The sequence below is a fragment of the Mustela erminea genome, chromosome 4 (assembly GCF_009829155.1).
Source record: "Mustela erminea isolate mMusErm1 chromosome 4, mMusErm1.Pri, whole genome shotgun sequence".
In the NCBI taxonomy this organism is placed as follows: Eukaryota; Metazoa; Chordata; class Mammalia; order Carnivora; family Mustelidae; genus Mustela; species Mustela erminea.
In genome coordinates, this window is record NC_045617.1 from 70,043,669 (window position 1) to 70,070,147 (window position 26,479).

The window sequence follows — 26,479 nt, forward strand, 5'->3', positions numbered from 1 at the left end:
CGGTGAATGTACTGTCTCCCTGGGCAAATTTGGCCCTCACAGTGAGCTGTGAGATACTTGTGATTTCCTTTTACAGTTACAGAGACTCAGTGGCTTGCCTATCATCACGCTTGTGTAGTAACAGTAAAGTGCCTACAGGCTGTTGAATGACCAGGGGACTGGGTCTGACTCCACCCCCTGTGCGGCTGCCTCTGGGCTGCCCAGCACACCACCGCCCAGTTGTGGTGCTGAGCTTTGTGCATGTTTCCCCCTTAGTCCTTCAGGGGAATTCTCTCCGTGAGAGCATGTTTCTATTTTTGAAACTGAAACCAGTGAGAAAGGATGATTTACTAATGAAGTTTCACTCTGATCCTGTGTTGGAATATGTTTTCTCTTTGGACTGAGGTAGATGTATTTTCATAGACATTTATTATCTGAAATATCCTTTTTACCCTAATTTCAAGTTGTGTTACCATAAAATAGTATGACTTTCCTTTTGATTCCGTGACATTTCTTCATGATATCTACAGCTAACTGGTTTCAGTAGTTTGCTCATTTGAAAGTAGTTGTCACATAGAGCAAGACATTTTTAGAAATGATAAGTTTGAGAACTTTATCTGATTGAAGTTCAACTTCTTATATTAGCTTCTGCTGAGTTTTTAGTGTCTTTCTAAATAAGACGTTAATCTCTGTTTTATAGTAGATAAAATGTTCCCTGCGAGTCCTTTGTATCTCGTAAATGCATGGGGGATGATGTCCAAGTAGATAGATGTGGTCTAAGCTGTAGCTGATTGCTGTCTTTGCCATCTCAGATAAGGAAGGTTCCTAACTACAAAGTGGATGCTGAAATTGTAGCTAAGGTCAGTCACTAGAAGCCTGAAGAGGTGAAATATCATCTAATTAAAAATAAGTATTTTTACATATAGTATACTACACAGTTGAATCAGTAAGCATTTTTTGACCACCTGTTATGATGGGCTGCTTTCTGGTCACTGGGCATTCAGAAGTGAACAATGTTGTTGAAATTCATGTCTGAGAATTCACTAATTCTATCTTAAATTATTGATTATCTCTAAAATAGTCTTTAGGTGCCTGGGTAGTCAGTTTAATGTCCTGCTCTTGATGTCCACTCAGGTCATGATCTCAGGGTCACAAGATTGAGCCCTGTGTCGGGCTCCATGCTGAACGTGGAGCCTGCTTAAGATTCTCTCTCTGCACCCCTTCTCCGCCCATGTATGTGCACATTCTCGCTTTAAAAAAAAGAAATTCTTTTATTTGCAACCATATCTCTTCATATCTATTCCAGGTTCCTACAAAAAGAACATAGTTTTTACTGTATGTTTAGGAAAGCCAGCCATCATGCTTTGAGTTCCCTTCTCCTCATAAAATTAATTTAAGATACCTCTAAGCTCAGAATTTTAATTATATAGGTTAATAATTGTATGCAGATCAAATAATGAAATTGAGAGCCTTTCACTGTAAAAGCTTAAGCCAAAAATCTCATGTAAGTGAAATCAGTCACTTTTCATGTTATAGAGCTCACCAGCTTCTAATAATAAGAGCCAATATTGATTAAGCCCGGTATGCCACCCACACTGTTCTAAGCTCCTTGGATGTCTGATAGCTTACTTAGCACTCACTGCTCCCATGGTGCCTTCTGTTGCTCCATTTCACAGATGTGCAAATTAAGGCAAGTAGAAGTAAAGTGGCTTTTCCTTGGCCACATAATTTGTAAGTGGTCAAGGTACAGTGCTTACTATGCTGAAATAATTTGTAGCACTCACTGCTCCCATGGTGCCTTCTGTTGCTCCATTTCACAGATGTGCAAATTAAGGCAAGTAGAAGTAAGTGGCTTTTCCTTGGCCACATAATTTGTAAGTGGTCAAGGTACAGTGCTTATTATGCTGAAATAATTTGTCTTTTTATTCTTCTTCCCTCTACTGTTTGGTATAATTCTATTCTTTTTTTTTCCCTAAGAAACATTGTTATAAAAGGTACTGTAATGAAAGTTCCAGATTATCCTTTGCATGTCTTTCAGACATGAGTTTTCCACCTCTACTTCACGAAGCCTAGGAAGAAAAAGCTAGAGAGAAACCAGCCCTTGAATTGAGTTTCTCTGAAACTGCCTTTTGCAGTCCCTTATCAGAGTTGTACTTATTTGACATTAAATGTCCTTCATATCTTATTGCCTTGTTTAAGATACATCTGTGAGAGACATTTATTTCCACACAGTGGATGAATGAATGAGTATCCATTTTGAGAGTGTAAGGGCATTCATCTTGAGGATGAAAATGTCTGAGGGCGGGTTCGGTTTTCACTTGAGGTCCAATAGCTGCTTATATCATTGCGGGGTAAGGGGAGGCCTGTGTCTGAGACCTCACAGTTGGGCCTGCCCAGGGGTATGCATCTTAATTGGGAATGTCACTGCTTTATGTTTTGTCACCGATTAGAAAATGAACTTTTCTTCTGTGGCTGTTAAAGTCTTTTATATCTCTGTGGATAGCAGTTTCTTAAAGCATTTTTTTAAATGCTTTTCTCTATTTATTTGAGAGAGAGAGAGTGCAAGAGAGAGATGGTGGGAGGGGGAGAAGCAGGCTCAGAGAGCCTGAGGTGGGGCTTGATCCCAGGACCCCAGGACCTGAGTTAAAGACACACGCTTAACTGACTGAGCCATCCAGGGAGCCCTAACAAAACAAAACAAAATACAGCAAACTATTTAAGGCATAAGTATGTTACATCCTTGGAGGCAACTGATTTTATTCTCCCAGTTCTGTTAGTATCTTAAAGTTTTGTCTTGAAGACTGAATGTCTTATCATTATCAAGAGAAAGCCTAACTTGAATTGAAAACAATTTTATTTCTGTTCTACCAATATCATGGAACAGAAATCAAACCTAAGTACTGATGGGATAAATGATGTTAAGATATAGTGAAGAGTAGGGTCAGATAATTTTCCTGGGGGAATGCCTTGTAGAGAGGACATAAGCCACCTTAAGGAATTGAGAGGGGCAGTTTGGACATATTTCTGTACTATTTTAAAATTAAATGAATTCCTAGCACCTTACTTTTTGAGTCCTTTTTATATTTTTGTGGAGTAGAAAGTAAAGCATAGAGCACGTTTTCATTCTAGAATTTATGCTTTGTATATATGGTGGGGAGAGCAAGGATTCTAAAGTGAAAAAGTTGTTTGTCGCTCTTTTGTATTATAAAAGATTGGGAAACATTTTATATTACACTAAATATTATCTGATGTGAATTCCTTCATTTATAGTATTCATGGAATCTTTAGTGCTTGAAAAATAAAGATACCTTTTCTTTTCCCTCAGAAACGTGCTAAGGGACAAGTGTTATTTGACAAAGTGTGTGAACATCTCAATCTTCTGGAGAAGGACTACTTTGGACTTCTATTTCAGGAAAGCCCTGAGCAAAAAGTAAGTGAAATGATTTCACGTTTATTTGTATCTTCTTAGAAAAATGTTGTATTTTTTTCTTATGCAGTATAAAATTTTGCCTTAAAATTTATGACATTTTATATCCGTTTTAGAAATTTGGTAAATATAAAAAACCCATGCAAAGAGAATCACCTATAACTTACTGCCCTTGTGTGTATGTTTTTCCACTAATACTGTAAGCAGAGAGAATGGAATGTCTTATTCGGTGTTAATTATTAGAGACTGAAAGAACTGATTTAAAAATTTTTATGTTGGATTTTTAGCTCTTGAATTTCACCTGTATGGTAGAAATTAAGCATGGCTGAAAAGCAGGGAAGGAAGCAAATGGGAAGGAAAGTCAAGAGTACTGGACGCTTGGGAGAGAGCGTTTGCCTTGCTGTACAGACTGTGGTGGCTGTGTGGGGTAAACGCATTCTCTGCGCTGTTGGGTTACTGAGAAGCAAAAAAGGAGGTGAGGTAGATTCAGGTAGTAGATTCGAGCGGTTGGGACCCCTTGTAACTCTGCCTGACATCAAGAGTGTTGAGATTGTTCTGCTCCAGGAATTTCCCAACAGGATCAGACTGCTGTAATGCTTGATGCTGACCATTAGCATTCCAGGGAGTGTCAGGGCCTCTCAGTTTTGTATGTAATTTTAAAGAGAGAACGATTACGGTCAACTGTTTTACCAGAACTATTAAAGAGAGAGCTATTAATCCAGTCTGGCAGTTAACTAACCTGCAGCCTTCTGTCTTAGTCGACTAGTCTGGGCATTTCTAATGTAGTACCATAGACTGAGTGTTTTATCAACAATGCTGGAAGGCTGGGAAGTCCAAGATCAAGATATGCACAGGTTCATTGTCTGGTGATGACCCACTTTCTGGTTCATAAGGTCATGCCTTCTGTGTCCTCACAAGTGGAAGGGATGGGGACCTCTCTGAGCCTCTTTTATAAGGGGACCACTTACTCTTCCTGTTCACGAGGCCTCCACCTTCGTGACCTCATCACCTCCCAAGGGCCCCACCTCCAAATATTGTCACACTGGAGATTAGGTTTCAACTACAAAGGGTATGGGCGGCCTCACACATCCATTCAGTCTCTAGCACTTTCTTTCTTCCTTGTTAAGAAAGGACTGTTTCCTCTTTTACTTGACTTTAAGTAATGGGGTATAACTGGGGGAGAAGATACTGAGTGTAGGACTACACTCAGTGTAGGACTGAGTGTAGATACTGAGTGTAGGATAAAGTTTTTGTCCTGTTGCACCCTAGAGTGAAGCCCTTTTAGCTCTATTAGACTGAGGTTGTGGAGAAACTCGCTGAGATCCGGCTGAGATCGTTACTTTCTTGTATCTAACATTTTTGTCACAGTCAATAGAACAAAATAGCGAGTTGAGGAACATAGGCGGTGAAGTTTATTTGCCCACATGCTGTCATTGTTTATGTGTCCTGGTAATGAAATACAGGGAATTAGGGTGATAATTACATATAAATCAAGTTTTCTCAATTTGTTTAGTCTTAAAGCTTTACTACTTAATTGGTGGTTTAATTCCACATTTAAACAAAAGACAATTAAATTGCATGCCTGCCTGCAGAATAGTATGCAAGTATTCTTATTAGAATTCTGTTTAGAATACTTTTCTCAGAAGTAGTAACATATTAGATATTTGACTAAATAAACTAGGTGCTCCTTTTAGACATGAAATGAAAAGGTGGTTCTTGATAATATTTCTAATCTTCTGCCCTTCTGCTGGTCCTCAAAACTATCAAAGAGGAAGTGATGGGAATTTGCCCATCATTATCCACTTTTTCCTGAGATTACATATGGGGAGAGTCATAAGAGCATTTAAACTTTGTGAAAGAGAGAAACCATCTAGCATATTGTAAAATATGAGAAAAACACATTTTGTTAGTAGAAACAGGATATGCTACATAAAGACATCTGGTATTTCTGCAACCCTAGATTTACATGTGAAAGAGTGGTATTTAGATAGTAGGATTCACTAGTTTTTATTTTTATAACTTCCAACATATGTGTCTAGTCCATGTCTTTGACCTGAATCTCAGACTCTTTTTAACTTCCTATTGGACACTGCACTCAGTTGTCTCAGAGCAAACTGGCTTCTTCCCCTTAAACTTCATCTGTCCCCTGAAGAGTGGATATTGGTCACTTCTACTCTTTCCACTGCTTATCAGTCAGAGAGGTCTGTATTTTCTACCCAATAACATACCTTGCCTAGTTTTCTTGGTCCACAGTTTTGGCTTTGGTTTAGACCCCTGTCCTCTCTTGCTGTGACGATTTTGTTACCTTCTATGGGGGTGAATGGTCTGGTCCCTGGCCCCTAGGATCACACTTCACACTGTTGCTACACAGAGTTCTCAGGAGTGCATATGGGATCTTGGCACTCCCTGGTTTAGCACCATTGAATGGATCCAATCTGACCCAATCAGTATGACTGACAAAGCCCTACTTTGTTTGTTTCATTTCTCATTAACCTCCCACATACATACACTGCACACCAAAGTTCTCTCCTAACAAGAGCCCTGTTGGTCTGTACCATATCTGCTTGAACATACTGTTCTTTACATTTGGAACATCCTTTATTTGAATGCCTACTTTAGATTTAAGAACACTACTCCAGGGGATTCCCCTTGACCGCTTTCCATTACCATTTCTCCTGTTCCCCCTTGAGGAGAATTGACCACTTCTTCCATCTGCTGTTTAGACATTTAGCACAAATCTCATTTGTGTCACCCTTTCTTCCCAGTACTCTCAGAACTTCTTCCCATTACTCTAGGAGCTCCACACTCTTTTATTTTTATAGCCTCAGTCTTTCTAGACATTAACAAATATTTATTAAATACTGCCTTTGTGCCATCTTATACCCTTTAGGATAACCACTAGCAAAAATATAAAATAAGAAATGTTAGCAAGGATATGAAGAAACTGGGACCCTCGTGCATTGGTAGTGGGAATGTTAAATCATGTAGTTATTGCAGAAAACAGTATAGAGGTCACTCAAAAAATTATAAATAGAACTATATGATCCAGGAATCCTGTTTCTGGGTATATGCCCAAACGAACTGAAAGCAGGATCTTGAAGAGAGATTTGCACACTCATGTTCATTGCAGCATTACTCACAATAGCTGAGAGGTGGAAGCAAGCCAGTGTCCACCAATGAATGAATTGGATAAACAACATGTGGTAGATACAAAATGTGGTGAATGGAATATTATCAAGCCTTAAAGAAGGAGATCCTGTCACATGCCATAACATGGATGAATCTATAGGACATTATGTGAAACAAGCCAGTCACAAAAAGATGACAAGCACTGTGATTCCGTTTATATGAGATATCCATAGTCAAGCTCGTGGAAGCTGAAAGTAGAACGGTGTTTGCCAGGGACTAGGGCAGGGGGGAAATGGGGAGCTGTTGTTCCATGGGTATAGAGTTTCAACTGTGCAAGGTGAAGTTTCAGAATCTGTTGCACATCAATGTGAGTATAGTTAGTATTGCTGAACTATATACTAAAAATTAGTGAAGATGGTAAACTCTAGGTAAAAATATTCCCTGCATGCAGGGTGCCTGGGTGGCTAAGTGGGTTAAAGCCTCTGCCTTCGGCTCAGGTCGTGATCCCAGGATTCTGGGATCAAGCCCAGCATTGGGCTCTCTGCTCAGCAGGGAGCCTGCTTCCTCCTGTCTCTCTGCTTGCCTCTCTGCCTACTCTCTCTCTGGCAAATAAATGAAATCTTTAAAAAATAAATAAATAAATAAATAAATAAATAAATAAATAAATCCCCTGCATGCAAACCAGCGTATTACTGTGAATCCAGCAGTAAATAGTTAAGACAAAGACTATCTTCGCAGATGCCCCCACTATGTTCCAGCTGAGGAGACGGTGAAGAAAAAGCTATATGGTTATCAAAATTTGGTTACTGCTCTATAGGAAACGGTATTAATGGTGAGGACAGCTAAGAGCGAATGCTGCTTGAGGAAGGAGAGACCTAAAGTGGGTGGGCTTGAGCTATTGGGGGGTGGGATGAGAGGGGGTTAAACAGCACTGCTCACCAAAAGGAGGACATGGCCTCAGTTGAAGTTGTGGTAGCAAAAGACAAGTAACGAATTTTTTTTTAAGATTTATTTATTTATTTGAGAGAGAGAGAGAGAGACAGAGTGAGCAGAGGGAGACAAGCAGACTCCCTGCAGAGTGGGGAGCCTAACATGGGGCTTGATCCTAGGACCCTGAGATCATGGCCTGAGCCCAAACCGAGAGTCAGATGCTTCAACTGCCACCCAGATCGCCCTAGTCAGATAACGAATTTAAGAGAGATTGAGGAAGGAGGTAAAAGCAATCTGGTGACATAACACCAGTAAGGCCTAGATTTTTGGATGAATGGAGATCTCATTTAGTGAGTTGGGGAGGGCCTAGTTAGGGGGATGGTAGGGTATATCATGAATGTCATTTCAAGACATGTTTACTTTAGGTCAGATAACTTTTAGAAGAACAAGTAAATTTTATATATATTTTAAAGAATGAGTGCTAATATTGCCTGGGTGGCTCAGTCAAGTAAGCATCGACTCTTAATTTTGACTCAGGTCATGGTCTCAGGGTTGTGACATTGAGCCCTACATCAGACTCTGTGCTGGGTGTGGAGCCTACTTAAGATTCTCTCTCTTCCTCTCCCTCTCTCTCTGTGTCTCCTCCCCCCCCCCTCCTTTTTTTTTTTAAGTGGCTTCTGGCATGGAAGAAATTCTCATGGTGGAACTCCAGAGTTCAGTGTGGTGGTTTTATTTCTGGGCGGGAATATCCTATTTATATTGAGGCTCCAAGTTAGGCATACTTATTTATAACTTCATTTTAGCATTAGAAAGTGACATAAAAAATATTCCGAATGGGTGTCAGGGTGGCTCATTTAGTTAAACATCTGACTCCTGTCTCAGCTCAGGTCTTGATCTCAGGGTTGTGAATTTGTGAGCTTCATGTCTAAACAAAAGAAACATGACTATTAATAGCCGATCGTTTTGGGATTCTCACAATGCTGCAAGCAGGGTTCTATGACTTCACACATGTTGTCTCCTACAGCCCTAAAAAGTTGATATTGTTAAGCACACTTTGAGCTGAGGCATAGAACAGTTAAATAATTCACCCAAGGCCACCGAGGCAGTAAAAATTGAAGGTAAGATTCAAAACCAGGTAAACTAAGAAGGAAAAAAAAAAAAAAAACCGTTCTTAATTTTGTCAGTTAAGGCATAAAAATGGGTACACTATTTTATAGCTATCCTGACTGGAAAAATGGAAGAATGTCGTCTTGCCTTAGAGGGATTTTTCATCTTATGAAATCCTAAAAACATCTTGCAAAACTTCATATATGGGTTGATGGAAAGTATTACATGTTGTGTTCCTGATATGAGTTTTTCCAGTTGATGTTTCTGTAATAGTATCAATAAATCTAAGGAACATCTTGACTTACCAGTACTGATTGTGAGATTCCATGCCAGTGCTTCTCTAAAGCAACATCCCCTTTCCCCCCTTTTTAGACTTATTTATTTTTTGCAGAAAGGGAGAGCGAGAGAGAGCGCCCAAGAGCTTGTGCAGGAGGGACAGAGGGAGAGGGAATCCCAAGCAGACTCCGAGCTCATTGCGGAGCCCAATATGGGGCTCCATCTCATGACCCTGAAATCATGACCTGAGCTAAAACCAAGAGTCAGATGCTTAATGGACTGTACCACTGAGGCGCCCCAAAGACGTTTTCCTACTTGTCAGAATTAGCTGTGGGACAAATTTCCAACTAAGAATCCTATTTTTCTGCTATCCAGTCTTTCTTATTCTTAACTCCACACAGGCACCCATACATGTACCCACCCACCCCACCACTTAGGCTAACTGGCTATGCCATGATTCCATTCTTCCCAGTTTAAAAATAGTCGTGTCGCTATTTATATATGGGATACTGAAGGACGTTATGTTATGGGCTGTGTTAAGTAGGTGGGATATAACCTTATCCCTCACACATTTGGAGACAGAAAATAGATAAACTTTTTGGTCAGTTTCTTTGTCCATTTGGGTTGCTATAACAAAATACCAGACTGGGTGGCTTATCAAAACAAATCTTTCACATTTCTGAAGGCTAGAAGTTCAAGATCAGGGTGCCAGCATATTTGGTATCTGGTGAGGATCTACTTCCGGATTTATAGACCGTGTCTTCTTGCTGTGTCCTCACATGGTGGAAAGGATAAAGGAGTTCTATGGAGTGACTTTTATAAGGGGTGCTAATCCCGATCATGAGGGCTCCACTCTCATGATCCAATTACCCCCAAAGGCCCCACCTCTTAACACCATCACATTGGACATTAAGATTTCAGCATAGAAATTTTAGAGGGACACAAACCTGACCTTGACAGTCAGGCTAATATTATCTGAGTACATAGGTTTCTAGTAATCTCAGTTCAATGACACAATTTAATATTCCCTGTCCTCAATATCAGCTGGACATTTGTTAATGACTAGCTAGGGGACACTTGCAAGTTTTATTAGCTTGACAAGGGTCTGAAAATTTTATATTATTGTATATTGGCAAATCTACGAATTTTAGAAGTGATATTAGCAGGTTAGAAATAACATTCTGTCCTAGAAATTGAGAATTTTGACCAATATACTGGACGGGGGCAGAAAAGGGACATTCTGCCCGGAAGAAAAGGAGTAGCTCCAGTGTGAACAAGGACAGTGTGCATGAGAAATTTCTGGCTGTTTGACGGGGCTGCAGGGTGCGGTAGCCCCCGAGTCTCTGTACAGGAGGGACCTGGAGCAACTGGCAAGTTGGAAGGAGGAGCTGGGTACTTGTCTTGAAGCTGTGTTTCCTCAGCAAGCACAGTGTTTATTTTTAAAAAAAAAATTTTTAAAGATTTTATTTATTTATTTGACAGAAAGTAGGAGAGCACAAGCAGGGGGACTGTCAGAATGAGAGGGAGAAGCAGGCTCCCTGAGCCTGATGTAGGACTTGATCCCAAGACCCTGGGATCATGACCTGAGCCAAAGGCAGTTGCTTAACCAGCTGAGCCACCCAGGCGCTCCAAGCACAGAATTTAACTTACATCATGGGTAAATTTCGGGTGCCTTATGAGGAATCCTGATGATCTTGGGAAAGCTAGGCAAAGAACATTTTTTTGGAAGGTCTTGTATCTTATGCTCAGGACTTCTATCCTGATAGGAAGGGTTTTTAGAAAGTGACATTTTTGTTTGCATTTCAGAAAAAGTAACCTGTTGATGATTTGGAGGGAGATTATAGGGGACTGAGACCAGAGGCAGGAAGGTCAGTTGTCTAGACCAGAGGTGATGGAAACTAGGGCATGACATAAGGAGGAAAGATGAAGAGATAGAAATACTGAGTAGGGAATGTCTGTAGATGACTTTGTGGCCCACCATCTCTGTGGCATGAGGGCGATGGAGGGGTTGGCAGAATAAGTCCCACATTTGGCGCTTGGTAGCTGGGAAGCTTGTTGGAGACTTTTTTTTTTTTACAAAGGGACTTTGGAGGAGGAGCAGCAGTTTGGGGTCGGGGGTGGAGATAAAATCTCATTTTCATTTTGCTAAGTTGGAAATACTTGTAGGGTGTTGGCTACATGATGTTTGGGGATCAGGAAGTGGGTAGGTGAGGGCTGAGGAATGTTAACAGTATACTGACTATGAGAGTGGGGTGGGACACCTGCCTGGCCCAGTTGGTTAAGTGCCTGCCTCAGTCATGATCCGGGGATCCTGGGATCGAGCCCCATATCAGGCTCCCTGCTCAGCAGGGAGTCTGCTTCTCCCTCTCTCTCTGGTACCTCCTCACTCCTCCCCAGCCCATGTTCATGCTCACTGTCTCGCTCTCAAATAAGTAAGTAAACTCTTAGAAAAAAAAAAAAAGAATCTGAGATATTTAAGAAAATTTGGTTATGAGGAGAGGTCAGGTGGGAGAATGAGACAAGAGAATAGAGGCCGGCACCGTCCAGTAGAACTTGTTGATGCTGAGATCTTCTAGACCTGCTCTATCCAGTATGGCAGCCACGAACCACAGATGGCTATTGATACCTTGAAATATGGCTGGTGTGATTGAGGAAGTGAAGTGAAATTTTATTCAATAGTTCAAGTTTAAATGTAAGTAGTCTCTTGTGACTGCTGCCTATTATATAGGACAGTACAGCACATTTACTAAGGATTTGGGGGGTTGACAGATTTGCTTGGTTGGAAAGAACTTCGGCTTTGGCTGTGGGGATGCCTGAGGAAAGGGATGATGATGTAGGACTCTGAAGTCAAGAAGAGGGTAAGTCTTGAGTAAAACGAGCAGCTTCATCCCCTGAGTCTGCAAGCAGTAAGCCCAGGAGTGGTGCAGCCGGAAGTAAGTCTGTGTCAAGTGAAGTGTGGGCTCAGAGCTCTGAACCCTCTGCTAAGAGTGACGAGGGGGTAGCACTGGGGACCCAGAGAGGCAGGCGACTAAGAACAAGTATGTGGATTGCTGTTGACAGTGCAGCCGAGATCGGAGCTCATACAGTAGTGATGGCAGCAGAATATATTGGTGTGTGCCCTCTGCACCCTGGGAGTAGTAATGGAGAAGTGGAGTATCGTGGGGGTTCCCCGTTGGCAGTGGTTATGGTAAGATCAATGGATGAGCTAGAAAATAGGAGCTGCCGCTGGAATGGTAATCTAGCTGATTATTCACGGGGACCCGGGAGGGAACATGCTGAAGCTGAAATGGGATAACGATTTGGGAGAAAAGAAGCTAAGAGCAGCTGCAGTGAAAATAAATGGGTAGAGAATTAGGAGAGGAAGGGGTTGTACCTGAGAGTAGGATGATGAAGTCTAACGAGGTGAACTCTGTGCGATGACAGGACCTCACGTTCTGCATGAGAGGGGGTGGCTGGAGTTCAGGAGAAGCTCGGGTCCTTGAGGCAGAGAGTATTAGGATAAAGTTAAATTTGGAGAGGGGTTCTATAGAGGATCCTCACTGATGAAAAGTGCAAATGTTTGAAAAGGAACTCCTATTTCCTTATTTTACCTTATAGTTTCTCTTGTGACATGGGAGATGAAAATGCCCATACAGTTAGGCACAGGCTTTGTTATCTAGGCTTTAATCATACAACATGGAGGGAATAAACGGGGCGGGGGGGGGGGGTCCTTTCTGAGAGGCAGACTTGTCAGAACATGAATGCTCACATGTAATTGACAGTATATTTTTCATGTATAATCTGATGTGCTTTCATAACTTTTGCATAATTTTTTATTCCTTGTCACTCATGTAAACAAAATTCAGTCCTCAAGATGTCTAGGCAAAAAACCTCTTATTTTTCTAAAATAGATTTGAATGGTGTCTTAATTTTTCCACAGAATATCATTTCCATTGTATCAACTTAGCTTAAGCAGTCCTGTTGAGTTTGAAACCCATGCAGTTTCAATAATAGGATACTGTACGGTACAGGAACTTAAGCTGCTTGCTTCATGCTGGATGTTATCCGTATTTATAGAAGTTTCAGTCACTTATTTCAACATAAATTGAAGGTGAGGTAAACCCATAGTTATTTGTATGAAAATTTTCCATGGAGAGAAAATCTAAACTTCTCTTCACTTTTAGTGTAGTACTGTGTCTCCTGGTTGAGATCTTGGGTTGGAAGCCTTTCAGTTTACTCTTAAGTATGAAAATCTATCATTATTACGGTTAGAACTTTTTAATGTCTCTTGAGAAGTTTTATGTAAACTTTACTAGGGAAAATGCCATTAAAAATAGGTGGAATCAAGCAACATGTTGCTCATTTATATATGGAAATTCGAGTCCATATAGTTCTTGTATTCATGTCTAACTGGAACCGTCATTAAGGGTTTTGGACTCTCTTTAAAGGGAAAAATATTGTCTTGAATTTTTGATGTTAATAGAGTTTGGCACCTGGCCCAGGGATTATGTTATTTTGCTTCAAGCCATATCGAAAGAGGAGTTTGTTACAAGTGTAGTTGTTTTCCACAGCTAACTTTATGAAAGTTGATTGAAGTGTTTGTCTGATAGCGTGACCATTTCCCTCCAGAAACTCAAGCTAAAAACACAAATATTAAACTTTGTCATATATAAACTATTCTTTAATAAAATTCTATATTCAGTCCAGTGGCAACTTCTAATCCAAAAGCAGAAGTTTGAATCACGTTCTCCCAGATGCATAGTGAACATTTTTTTTTTAAAAAGATTTTATTTATTTGACACAGAGAGATCACAAGTAGGGAGAGAGGCAAGCAGAAACAGAGAGAGGGAGGAGGAGGCAGGCTCCCTGCCTAGCAGAGAGTCCGATGCGGGACTCGATCCCAGGACCCTGAGATCATGACCTGAGCCAAAAGCAGAGGCTTAACCTACTGAGCCACCCAGGCAGCCGCATGGTGAACATTTTGCTGTAACACAGAAAGCTATAACTTTTCAGCTAACACCAGCATTAGGGCAGTGTTCTGTTAGACCTCATTTAGGCAAAGGTATAATAAAGGGGATCTGCTTCAGCGTTATAAATTCTTAAGGGAAATTGCAGATTTTAGGCAGACTTACACTTTTAACATTCAATAATATAGGGCTGGGTGAATTCAATGTCTCAGACCTGGCCAGACTGAGAAGCGCCACAAGTGAGTGAGAAAGGCACAGTTAAGCATTTTGAAAAAACTTCTAACTCTGGGGTCTTAGCATCCAGCCTGAAAGGGAATCAGGTGAGATGGACATTTCTGGCAGTGGTTTGGGAGAGGGGGAGGAATTTGGAGGTAGGTGTTGTGACGGTGTCCTGGTTCCATATCTAGGTCTGCTTTGTTCAATGGCCTGCGGCCCAGGCAGCAGCCCATCCGGACCATGAATGGGCTGCCGCTGTCGATGGGCTTGGCCTCTCCTCTCCGGTGGAAGTGGTTAGCACCTTGGCAGAAGAAAGACTATGGAGCTTGACATTATTGGATACAGCTGTTTAGTGTGATGTGGTGGAGTTCAACGACACACTTGTATGTGGGAACGTGGAAGGCCATGATCTGCTAGGGCTTTCTGCGGGAGGTTGTCAACAATAGAATATTTAGCCAGTGAAGGCTGGGTGTCTCGCTGTCAAGCCAGTTAAAGGACTCGAAAATGTCTCTCTACCTTCAACTTTTGGGAAAATACATTAAAAGCCATCTGTGGCCATACTGCTCAAGGGATGGTCCAGGAGACCCCAGCATAGGCACTACCTAGAATTTGTTAGAAAGGAAAATTCCAGGTCCTTACGGTGAACATAGGAGTCATAATCTATGTTTTGACCAGGTCTTCAGGGGACTCAGGTAAACCCTTAAGGCTTCAGAAGCACCGTGTAGGGGGACCAAATATTCTTTTGAGGTGACACAATTGTAGAAGTTTGGAGTGTTACAAAAGCCAAGGGAGTAAGGGGCCCTGATAAGCCCAAGTGACTCATGGTTCCAGATATGTGCCAATAGCCATGGACACTTAGGTAAGAGTGAGGCCATACCCGTTATGTGTGGACGTTTAGACCAAATTGTCTCTCAGGTTTTTCCTAACACCAGCGTCTTATGAATCTATATGTAACAATTCATAATCAAGGGTTTATCTTTTTGTAGATGTGTCTGGTAAGAATCCCACTCAGGATCTTGGTACTCACCGGAGCTAATTATTCAAATAATAGGCACTCTAATAAAAGTACTCTAACTTTGGTCTTTTAAGAGGACCAGAGCATGGCAGTGGGCAGATATCAGTCAACAGCTATTAATTTAGTACTTAATGGTTGCCTAAAGCTGCTGAGTGCTGTGGAGGATACAGGTAATGGGGTCTCTGATCACCCCTGCAGAGTTGTGGGAGGGTTGGGGAGACCTCCTGACTCCGCGGGGAGTGTTGGGGAAGTGAGCGTGCTCAGCAAAGGGAAAACCAGTCGGCAGGTGGCCGGAGTCCCTTCTGCTGCCACTGTTGGGTCACATCAGTAAACTCAGCCCACTTCGTGTGTGGGTCGGGGTCTGAAGAAAGGGAGAGAAGCCACTTCAGTCTTCCAGTATTCTGGCTGTGGAAAGGGGCCTGGAGAATGACACAGCATCTGAATTTGGCTGGCTGGTGCGAGGAAACTTCTCACTCATCTCCCGGGTCTGTAGAGCTCTTTCACACTCTCCATGCTGTGCAGAAACCCTGCAGGGACTTTGTACAAGGGATTGGGGCTGCAGGTGAGAATGAAAGGTGCCAAGTGACGGGGACACAGGGCTATACCTTGGGGTCCCAGAAGATGACGCTGCTCCCGCCATTGTCCTCCACCTTCTGCAGCAGGCATCTGTAGCACCTGTCACAGAGTGAGACCTGGAAGGGTCTGTGTGAGTTGTTGGAGACCAGGGAAGTGGTTTCCCTTCATGTTCTCTCTGTGTTCATGTTTTGAGGGTCCCTCCTCCCTTTCAGTTGATGAGCCGTTGTCGCTGATTCAGTTTCCTTACTGTGGTGGTTGCTTCCTTGGATGAAAGGCCGTAACACATCGGACCCTCCTTCGCCTCTTCCCCAGCTTCTCCCCGTCTGGGCTAGAGACTGAATGGTGTGTTTTTCTCTTTCCTGTGTACCCTCCTCACACCCGGCCATTTGTGGGCCAGCTGGTGTGGGGAGACAGCAGCTGCAGGGCAAGGAAACTGAATGCCAGGCTCTTTCCTAAGGGGAGAATTCGAGCTGCTCCCCAGCTTAGCTCTGGAGGTACCATGGAAGCGTCCCACTGACCCTCCGCGTTGATGGACCGTGCAGCTGGGACACCAGTAATATGAAACTCAGCCAAGCTATGGTAGTTCTTTATTGAGACGTTTGGGTATCACCAGTTTTAAAACAGAGCATGCATACCTTGGGTCCTTGCTGTCCTGCACGCAAGCCGTGAGCAGTGTAGTAAAACCCACTTTGCTTTCAAAGCCGCCTCTTGCCACTTTTTAATAATGGGAGTTAATGTTCTGTTGTTCCAGTTCAATAGGATTGTTAAGACAGTAGGCTGTTATTTTCTGCCTAACGACAAACATCTTAATTATTTGCTTTATATAGCTGAAGAAAATTCTGTTTAAGCACAGATGTTATGTTATTTGGGATGCTTTTAGAATAAATGAAACTTATTTATTGTAAAGCCAATTATAGTTGACCCTTGAATACCATGGGGTCATTAATAAAGAGACAACTGTGAAGTGAGTATTTGAGTGGTGTGGGTCCATTTATGCACAGATTCTTTCAATAAATACAGGACAGTTTTGTAATTACTCATGATTTTCTTTTCTCTTTATTAAAAGAATACAGTGTATAACATATAAAATATGCATTAATTGACTTGTGTTTTTGGTAAGCCTTCTGATTAATGGGAGGCTATAGTAGTTAAGCTTTGGAGGAGTCAAAAAAGTTATATGTAGAGTTTTGACTGTGTGGGGGAGTCAGCACCCCTAACCTCCACATTGTCTGGACCTTAACTATTTTAGTCGGTATATTGTATCTTAAAAAATATATTTGTTCTGCATTAATGAAGATAAAGTAAGGTGAACTTTGAGAGGTTTGACTTGAGGAGGGCAGGGGAAGTAAATAGTATATAGACAAAAAATGAAATATAAATAATTTTTTTTTGGTTGGTCTTTTGCTGTTAACTTGGAGAGATAAATGTTTAATGTCCTTAGGTGGTTTGAAACCACGTAGTCCAAAAAATTTTTTTTAAGATGTAGTGGTTTCCTAGAACCTTTCTCAAAGGGTAGAAAGGGGGAAGTGAAAGGGAGTGCCTTATGATTTGACTTCCCACTTGGCGTGAAGTTTAAAGGATGTTACACGAAGAACAGGAAGGACACGACCAGCTCCAGCCTGACAGTATTTCTCCAGAGCATTGTATAGTTGCAGGGAAGAAGAAAGTGTAGGCTTCAGTAGTTGAGATAATTGTATCGGATTGGGGTGTATATACTTTGAAGAGCCAATTATTGTCCTTGCCTCAGCTCTCATTTCAGTGCCCACCGGGGCTGACTGCTGGCAGTCCTGTGACAGAATAAGGACTACATGTAGGTATATTGTGTCTCATCATTTGGATAGATGTTTGCTTTCAGATCCAAGAAAATGAGGCCCAAGAGACCCACCTTAAAAGTGTTTTAGTGTTTTATCTATAACACACACACACACACACACACATTCAAAAACAAATCAATACTTAGCTCAGTGGAATGCTAATTGGTGAAAGCTGCTTAGAATAAGAATTTATGTTTACACTTAAGTATGTGAACTGTAAACTGTTCCATTTTTGGACTCTGAAATATGTTTTATGGCTTAATTAACCTTTTTCCCTCCCTCCTCCTGTAGAACTGGCTAGATCCTGCAAAAGAAATAAAGAGACAACTGCGAAGTGAGTATTTAAATAATCTTACTTCTTCATCTTTACATCTATTTCTATCTTTAATGAAATTCAAAGGAATGTTGATTGGAATACTAGTGATTTGTGCATTTATATCATAAAGGAAGCTAAGGATACTAACAGTATTTTTGTAGAATCATGACTTTATTGGATACATGGCTTAACGACTATTCTGGTCAGGAGGTTCTAGACTCCTAGTCCTAAATATTCCCTTACAATGTCTACCACTCTGAAGTAATATCTGACCTTTCTTCTGGGAAAAGAATGAGGAGCTGCTTTGTGTAACTTTCACTGTTGATGTAAATTCTACTCTAGACAACGAATTATGATGGCTTTGTCTACTTTGTTTTGGAAGTGTGTAATTGGTTTAATTAATAGGCTTGTCTCTGGCCCCAGAGGCGTAGACACATGGCTCCTCGATGTACTGGAGTGCAGACTCCAGGGCAGGAAAGCCTGGGCACACCGTCTCTTCAGTCCTCTGTGACGATCGCCTTCTCTACCCTTTGTTCCACTGTCCAGGACTGCTCTGCATGCTCTTTGCATCTGGGTTTCTAGTCCGTCCTGTTGCATTTCCCCTTTGCTCTCATGGTAGACTTCCAAAGTGGCTTGAGCTGTGTCCCCTCACCAGCCACAGCTCCTTCAGCGGTTCTGCCTCTGCACGTGGCCTTGCCCATGGCCGGTCTTAGATATCTGCCAGGAAACGTCATTGCTCCAGAAAACTCTCTGCTAGGGATCCGGATACTCAATTTACTTCAGAGTTGGTGAATGACCAAATAGAAAAGGTAGGGAGCCATGAAGAGCTGAAATTTATAGACAGGAGAACTCCATTTTCAACAGCCCTTCCAGACTGTGGGCCCCAGAGCTGTCTAGGGAGGAACCATTTCTCTGAGTGCCGGCCTGCACGACACCCTTTGCGCTGTTGGTTTCATGCTCTGCTGATTGATTATTCCCAACATCAACATACTCTAACAAATCTGTACGCTTCCCTTCTGTCCCTTCCCTTATGTCCCTCACCTTCTGTCTCATGTTAGGGCCTCCATGGCTGTTTTCTTCATTTCTTTTTCTTTCTCCCTGAATTCCTTTATCTTTCTGGTAGTTTTCCTATCGTTTCTTCTCTGCTTCCTTTTAAAATTCTGAGCATAAACCTTATTTTCCCATTTCTTCTCCTTGTAGACTCCTCTTTCTCTTCCTTTTTAAATAAGATATCATTGAATGGAATGACTTTCCTGATTCATCCAGGATGGGGGTTTCTCGGGATGTAGGACTTTTAGTACTGAAACACCAACAATCCCGAACAGACTGGGATGGTCGGTCACCCTGACTGTTACTAGTCCTGGCTTTCCAGCAGCCCTTCCCAACCCTCTCTCTTCCTCCTGCATTTATTGTCTTGGTGTTTTGTCCATTTATGCTTGGTTCATCATGGAAAAGGGGGGAAGAAAAGAAAAGGAGTAGCTAGACACATAAGCATTATGCTGACATTGTGGAAGAAAGGAGAACCTTGGAATGTTTCCTTTTTCTTATGTATAGTTGTTCTAGGTCTGCAGAGTACATGAATTCAAAAAGGTATGGATGCTTGGTTCTTTGGCTTAATCTGAAACCAGACCTGCCGAGTAAGTGACCCACCCCATAGCAAGAACAGGATAACCTCTGAAATGTGATTGATGTTCCATTGACTTGTTTCCTATGGTCTGGTTTTGGCATTATGTTTCTGTGTTGCTCATTTGAGAGTCCTGGAAAGTCCTCATTTTGGGAGGTAAGACTCTTGCTGATTATGAATCATGGTCCTGTGTTTTGATTATTTGTGAAGTTTTTTTAGAGTTATTTCAGGACCTTTGCCCCTGTGGTTTGGCAAGAGGATTAACAGTAACAAATATCATTTGGCTTTTTCGGATGGTTGGAGCTAGTTCTCTAAATGGAAACCTGGGCTGTTCTGATGGGGAAAGGAGGCTGAGGAGATTGTTTTAGCTGTTGCCTTTACCTCTTCCTTTCTGCTCATGTCAAAATGGACCAAAGAACTGCTTAGTTTTAGGCTCCCCCAGCTGCTCTTAGACTTTGTTACTTTTCACGGAATAGCACATAGCAAAGGTAAAGGTTCATCTTTTTTCATTGACCTTTGAAAACTGACAGCCTTAGTTCCAGTTCAAAATTTTCTTTAAAACCTTCCTCTGATGTACATGAATAGGACCTGCATGGGATTCCTATATAAATGGTCCATAGCTAGATGGACCATTCACATATTGCCAGGAAATTTTGTGGTCACATTTAATGCAAAGTTTAGCATTATTAGTGCTAAAATGTAAGTGTTCTATTAGAAACGTCTCCCTGCAGTCCTACCCAGGCAAGCGTGTGCCCATGGTACAATCTGGAAAACAAAGAATAAGGCTCCATTAAGAACTGATGATCCTGTGCTGACTTTGCTTCGTTATCGGTCGGCAGTCACTGTGAAGAACGCATATTCCCACCCTAGCAACCATTAATTGAATGTTAATGTACAGACAGCAGTGTTTTAAACTTAGACTAAGTCATTTCTGACATGGTTGTTTGCTCTGTTCATTCGTTGTGGCACAGTACAGCCAAGCATATGTTACATATGATGAATATACTTACACCTGCTCCATGAAACCTGGGAATAATTCTATTATAAAATATTGTGATATTTTACTGGTCTTTCCCTTCTTTGGGATTTCTTTGAACACTTTCTTCAGCTCACTCATTAATCATTTCTTAAATAGCTAGAGTGATCAGTGATTATCTCCTTTCTCCCAACAATCTACAAATCTTAAAATACTTAAAAAAAAAAAAACAGTAGGGAATATTTGGCATGTAGATATATGGTGGTTAAAACAAACCTTAAAATGATTACGTGGAGGTCATAGTAAAATTTTTGCATAATATGTCACCATACAAAACATTCGAAGTATTAGTAAATTTTTATTAAAAAAAATGAATCTGGGGTCCCTGGGTGGGGCAGTCTGTTAAGCATCCTATTCTTGACTTCAGCTCAGGTAATGATCTCAGGGTTTTGACCCTGAGCCCTGTTTTGGGCCTTGAGCTCAGTGGGCAGGCCGCTGGAGTTTCTCTCTCTCTCTCTCTCTGCCCCTCCCTGCACTCTCTCTCAAATAAATAAATCTTTTGAAAACAAAAGTGAATCTATTCTCTAATAGTGGGTTATGTATGTGATTTTTATTTTTCATTGTTTTTATAAATAGTTTTCTTAATACTAAAAAATGAAATTCTCCAAACTGATTCAGAGTAGGACTGGCGTGTACTGTTTGAACATTAACATTTAATTTTTATCAAAATAAGTGGTCATTCTGTTGGTTGAATAAATAACCATATTTAATAATTACAGATCTTCCTTGGCTGTTCACCTTTAATGTGAAGTTTTATCCTCCTGATCCTTCTCAGTTGACTGAAGATCTCACCAGGTACTTTATCCTTATATTTTAAAACAAATCTCTACTTACAGCTCTCATTTATTTTTGTGCATGGGAGAGTAATGGTAATTTCAGGATCAAAACCAAGATATGTTTTCATAAGTGGAATTCCAGATGTTTCCTTGGAAATGAGTGTACTCCAAAATAGTTGGAAGTGTTGGCAGTTTCAAAAATTTTAATCACTTTTTAAAAATTTCTCCATTCGCGGTTGACTAATGGAATATTAAAAAATTATAACTCTGACAACTTTTTTTCTTATGTTACACTTTTAAAAATCATTGCTATTTAATATTTCAGGTTAATACTAAGATTGTTTTTATTATATAATCCTTGTGTACTTGTGTACTTGTCTCCTATCACTCACAAAGGTGATAGAAGTGTAGAAAAAGGAAATTACTTTGAAAAGCCCATTTTGGTGGGAGGGTGATCTCCTACCTCAAAGGGAGGGGAAGAAAAACCTAATAAAGTAGGCTTTCCTAATAGCTATTTCATTTCCACCTCCTTTGAGACTGGGCTATACAAACAGATGCTTAAATTGCAAATAAAAGATTCAGTTGAGGAGCCGGAACATTTACTGATTCTGAGAGTGACTGAGTATCTGAATAGTAACCAAGGAACATTTGAATCCCCAAGAGCCTTGACCTCTTAACCCTATTCAGGGTGGTTACCAGCAATAGGACTTACTAGCTTTGGTAAGAATAGGTGCATAGATTACATGGTCAAGGAAAACTGTTCAGAATACACTTTTTGAAGGGCACAGGGTCTTACTGGAAAACTCTGCTTTGGATTCCTGTGGTTCCTGTGTCCTTGATGCTTTCTGTTAGTCCGGTCTTGTGGTCAGACATCAGGCCCTTTCAGTGCTTAAGGGTGCATGATACCCACGTGAAAGAGGAATGGAGGAGATTCCTTTCTAAATCTGGATAAATGACAAGTCTCCCCGCCGCCCACTGCTGCTTGTTGCTGGATAGGGGTTTTCTCAAACTAAGTGAGCTGTGATCGAATTAGCTTCAGCTAGTAAATAATAGACCGTAGCCTTTATAACTGCACAGTGAGCTGCTTGGGAGCATCAGGCTTGACGGGTTGATGTGCTCTGGAGACAGAGCCTCACCACAGGAATGCCTTTGACCGCTGCAGTGGGGGTTTTGTGACCCAGTTCCCTGTCTTTACATACACTTCTTGCCATAATTGTTTGGGGGATGGCAGTCCTCTGCTGATTGCAGTTTACGGCATCCGTAAGTGCTTGGGTTTTTCTTTGAAATGGGGCTTGAACAGTCTCGCTGTGTGTGGTGTGTGGAATGAGATAGTTTGTTGAACAAATAACCGAAGGCCTCGGCAGGCAGCCTGAGACCAGCTACCTGCCTGGAGCCCAGATGTCAGGACCGAATCTTCCCCATGGCTTGAGTGCACATTTAGAAGCTGAGGTGGCTTTTGAGGCATTGAGGAACACTGTTCAGAATAACATTTGAAGGTTGCTGGGTCCTGCTCTGTGAAGAAGGTAGAGCTGGCAAGTTCAGGAAGCTGCCGGAGTTGTCGGAAGTTTCTGGGCCTTCGACTTCGTCTTTGAAAACAGGAAAGAACCAGTGTGAAAAGTCAAGACTATGATCTAAAAAGAAAACGAGATCTTAGAAATAGATGGAGTTTTTATGGTGAGGTCTTCAAAGTGCCATAGAATGTGGAGAACGAGCCCTGTTCTTGATCAGACTTCGAGAATTGCAGAATACCCTGGAATCCTAGTTTAAAATTGAGTTTTCTAAAAATAAAATAAAAATTAAAAAAAAATTTGAGTTTTCTAGATTTAATGCAGTTGTGCATGTGGTGTTTCAGGATCAAGGGAATATAATCCTCCTTAGAAAGAGAGCTTCTGCCATGCATAAAAATCTTCAGACTGTAGTGACAGTGAGGGGACTTCCATTCTCTCACTCGCTGCGGGGCAGTTACATGGCTAACTGTGGCAGTAGGCCGATGACAAACCAGGTCTCTGCCCCGCCTGACAGCGGACTCAGTGGTCATCTAGGTATGACTGAACTGGGTGATGGCTGACCGCACGGTCCAGATTGTGCTGTCCAACCCAACGGCCATGGAGCTGGACCGCATGCAACAGAGTGCAGGAGGAGACTGGGCCGACATACCAGCAAAGAAAGAAAGAAGGTAGCTGGCTACTAATAGGAATGATATGCTCTAAACCTTCAAGGACAGGGGCATTCAGTTTGGAGGGGTCGATGGTAATCTTTATTAGCAAGTAGTTAAATTCAAGAGTAGAAATAGAGTTTTAAAATGTCAGCAAAGGGGTGCCTGGGTGGCTCAGTGGGTTAGGGCCTCTGCCTTCAGCTCAGGTCATGATCCCAGAGTCCTGGGATCGAGTCCCGCATCAGGCTCCCTGCCCTGGAGCCTGTTTCCTTCTCTCTCTCTCTACCTTCTTGTTGATGTCTCTTTCTGTCAAATAAAAAATAAAATCTTAAAAAAAAAAAGCAAAGGAGTGGGTAGTACCCTGCCCCCAGTTCCTCATAGAATATAAATAACATGGTTCTGCATGTCATTTAGTGGAAAATGGAATGTTTTATAACTAACTGTTGATTCCTAGATAACATGTATGTTTTGTTTATATTATCTAATTTTTATTCTCACCTTCAAAGGGGGGTAGAATTCTCATTTTACAGGTGGGGAATTATCCTCGGGCAAGTAAATGAGCTTGCTCAAGGTTGCACAGGGTCAGCTGAGACTGTTTCTGAAGCTCATGTTTTTTCCATTCTAAAGTGAACTAGCTGCCACTTTAGATGGAGTAAACGGGTAGTAAGGACTTTAAAGTAAAGATTGTCTTCTAATCGTCCAGCTTTCTTTTCCAGGAAAAGAAATTAGTATGAAAATGCTAGGAAAGATAAAGGGTGGGTGACCTTAGCTCTTACAAATGCTCAAGAACAGCTGTTTTTAAAACTTCATTAGTCTTTACAACTTTTGAGGGACATGCAAATTTTGATTACAGTTTTAAATCAAAGGAGAGCAGTCTATGTGATTAGAATTTTTACCTTCAGTCACAAAGCTCTTTACCGGGATCCTAATATGCTGGGTCTGCAATAGCAGCTCAGAATTCCCCTTCTGTTGCTTAGCCAGTTAGACTCACCTGCTGTGAATAAGCCACAAGTTCAGAGCCAAGGAGCTGGGTGGACTTCCTGTTCAAGAAGACGGTTTTGGCTCTGGGCATCGAGAGTTGCCTGTATTGTCTGTTTGGTTTCAAAGGCATAGGAGAACTCAAGGATTCTTAGTGCTGCAGTCCTAACTGATGTCCTTCCCCACTCTTTCTCCCCCTTGCTCCTCACAGATACTTCTTGTGCCTTCAGCTTCGGCAGGACATTGCCTCCGGCCGCCTGCCTTGCTCGTTCGTGACGCACGCCCTCCTGGGATCTTACACATTGCAGGCTGAACTTGGGGACTATGATCCGGAAGAACATGGCAGTAGTGATCTCAGTGACTTCCAGTTTGCTCCCACACAGACGAAGGAGCTGGAAGAGAAGGTGGCAGAACTGCATAAAACCCACAGGTCTGGCGACTTGCTTCCCGGAGAGAGAACAGCTGTGGGAGATTTAACCCGCTTCCCTCCTCACACTTGCGGGACATCTGAGCGTAGTTGACAAGATTAGCCAGCTTTTCTGTCTGGAGCCTCCCTTAGTGCTAATCCAGACAACTTGTGGCCCTTGTGATAGCCTTTCACTGTGTTCAGGACTCTCCTGTGAAGAGCAGTGCTCATGGCCCTCAGTGCTTTCATTTGTTGGAAAAAGTTACCCCTCCCTCGGACAGCTCCTTCCGTCTCCTCCCAAACCTGCCCCCCAACACACGCACGCACACCAGACATACCCGCATATGTGTTCGGCATTTACTATGTATTCTGCCTCCTTTTGCTTTTCTTCTCCGATTTGCTAAGGCTGGAGAGATAGTGAGGATTTGGGGTTTGAATCAGAAATGTGGCTGGTCATGGACCTAGGAGCAGTAACTGAAGTACACGGGTGTTTCCTCCATCCACAAAAGATGGCCTTTGCTTTAGCAGTTAGGCTTAACTTACTTACTTAATACCATAGTAAATATACCATATTACATTTCAAGAACTTTTATATCTTTGTGAAAATGTGTTTTTTAGCACATGTTTAAAAAATTCTCACTACAAAATTATAGTTTGCCCCATATTTCAACAGGGTTGAAATTTTGTAAAAAATTGACAAAAATGCCTGGAAAGGAACTTACAGAAATTAGAAATTTTTAAACAGACCACATTCATTGATTTTTCTGTAAAAAAAAAAACAAAAAAACAGTATTTCTTATATTATTAACTTTATTCTAATTCTACTCAATAGGTATTTACTGAATAATTCAGATTTGAAATACCAGGTCCTGAAATGCCATGGTCAATATGGAGTCTTTGCTCTGTGGGAGCTGAAAATTTGTGGAGTCGTAAATAGAGATGGGGATGGAAATAATTTTAGTATGGGCAGGATGTGATATGTGTTAACTACTGTAGGTGCAAGATCAAATACAAGTACTTGTGGTCTGTATTATGAGCAATCCTGGTGAAATAAAATGAAGGAGTAGGAAACAAGAATTTACCTTTTTCAGAAAGATGAGATCACTTTTTTATTCTCAGGTAACTTATGTTGCACCCATTTCTCCATTGGAGAAAAAACTGAAAACAATTTTCTGAGATAATCTAAAATCTCTACCTTTATGCTTTTTATCTTAAGAGGAAAAATGCCTGAGGTTCAGAGGTGAGCCTTCTTACCCCTTCCTGCTTACCTGCTGATTTTGTGGGGTTGCTCTCTCCCTGGGGATTCTCCGAGCTCATCCTCTCCCATTTTGGCCACATTTGCTTTGCATCTGCCAATAAGATAATACTGTTTCTTTTGATTCTCAGGGGCTTATCTCCAGCGCAAGCTGATTCTCAGTTCTTAGAAAATGCAAAGAGGCTCTCCATGTATGGTGTTGACCTACATCATGCCAAGGTACTGTCTGTATGCTGGGAAGTAGCATCTGTCCCGTCTGTTGACAGAAGTTCTGAGAGGACTCCAGTTTCAGAGGGGCCGCGCTCACTCTTAGGAAAAGGCTATTCACCCTCACCCAAGGGTGTCTAATATTTCTCCAGTGGCTAACGGTGGGGTTTATGCTTGTGGGAAGGACCACTGATTCTTGCCCTACTTCTTTTCTCAGTGAATTCCCTCTTACATGTACTTATTCTAAGACTCCCCTGTCAGCCATCTTTACCCCTTGTCATGGCTTATTCTGCATCCCAGCTTTTGTGTCC

The 26,479-nt window shown here is 41.6% G+C and overlaps 1 protein-coding gene across 14 annotated transcripts in view; it reads left to right on the forward strand.

Moving 5' to 3' along the window:
• The window catches only part of EPB41L2 (erythrocyte membrane protein band 4.1 like 2), a 214,521-nt gene that overhangs the window by 130,578 nt on the left and 57,464 nt on the right, over nucleotides 1–26,479 (forward strand). For all 14 annotated transcript variants that reach the window (XR_004284947.1, XM_032339528.1, XM_032339522.1 and 11 more), the window contains exons 4-8: nucleotides 3,305–3,409; nucleotides 17,707–17,749; nucleotides 21,111–21,186; nucleotides 24,512–24,730; nucleotides 26,093–26,180. Coding sequence is in view for 13 of the 14 variants with exons in the window: in XM_032339528.1 (XP_032195419.1) it covers nucleotides 3,305–3,409; nucleotides 17,707–17,749; nucleotides 21,111–21,186; nucleotides 24,512–24,730; nucleotides 26,093–26,180 (531 nt within the window). In the remaining variant the exon portion in view is untranslated. The remainder of the gene's footprint in view (nucleotides 1–3,304; nucleotides 3,410–17,706; nucleotides 17,750–21,110; nucleotides 21,187–24,511; nucleotides 24,731–26,092; nucleotides 26,181–26,479) is intronic.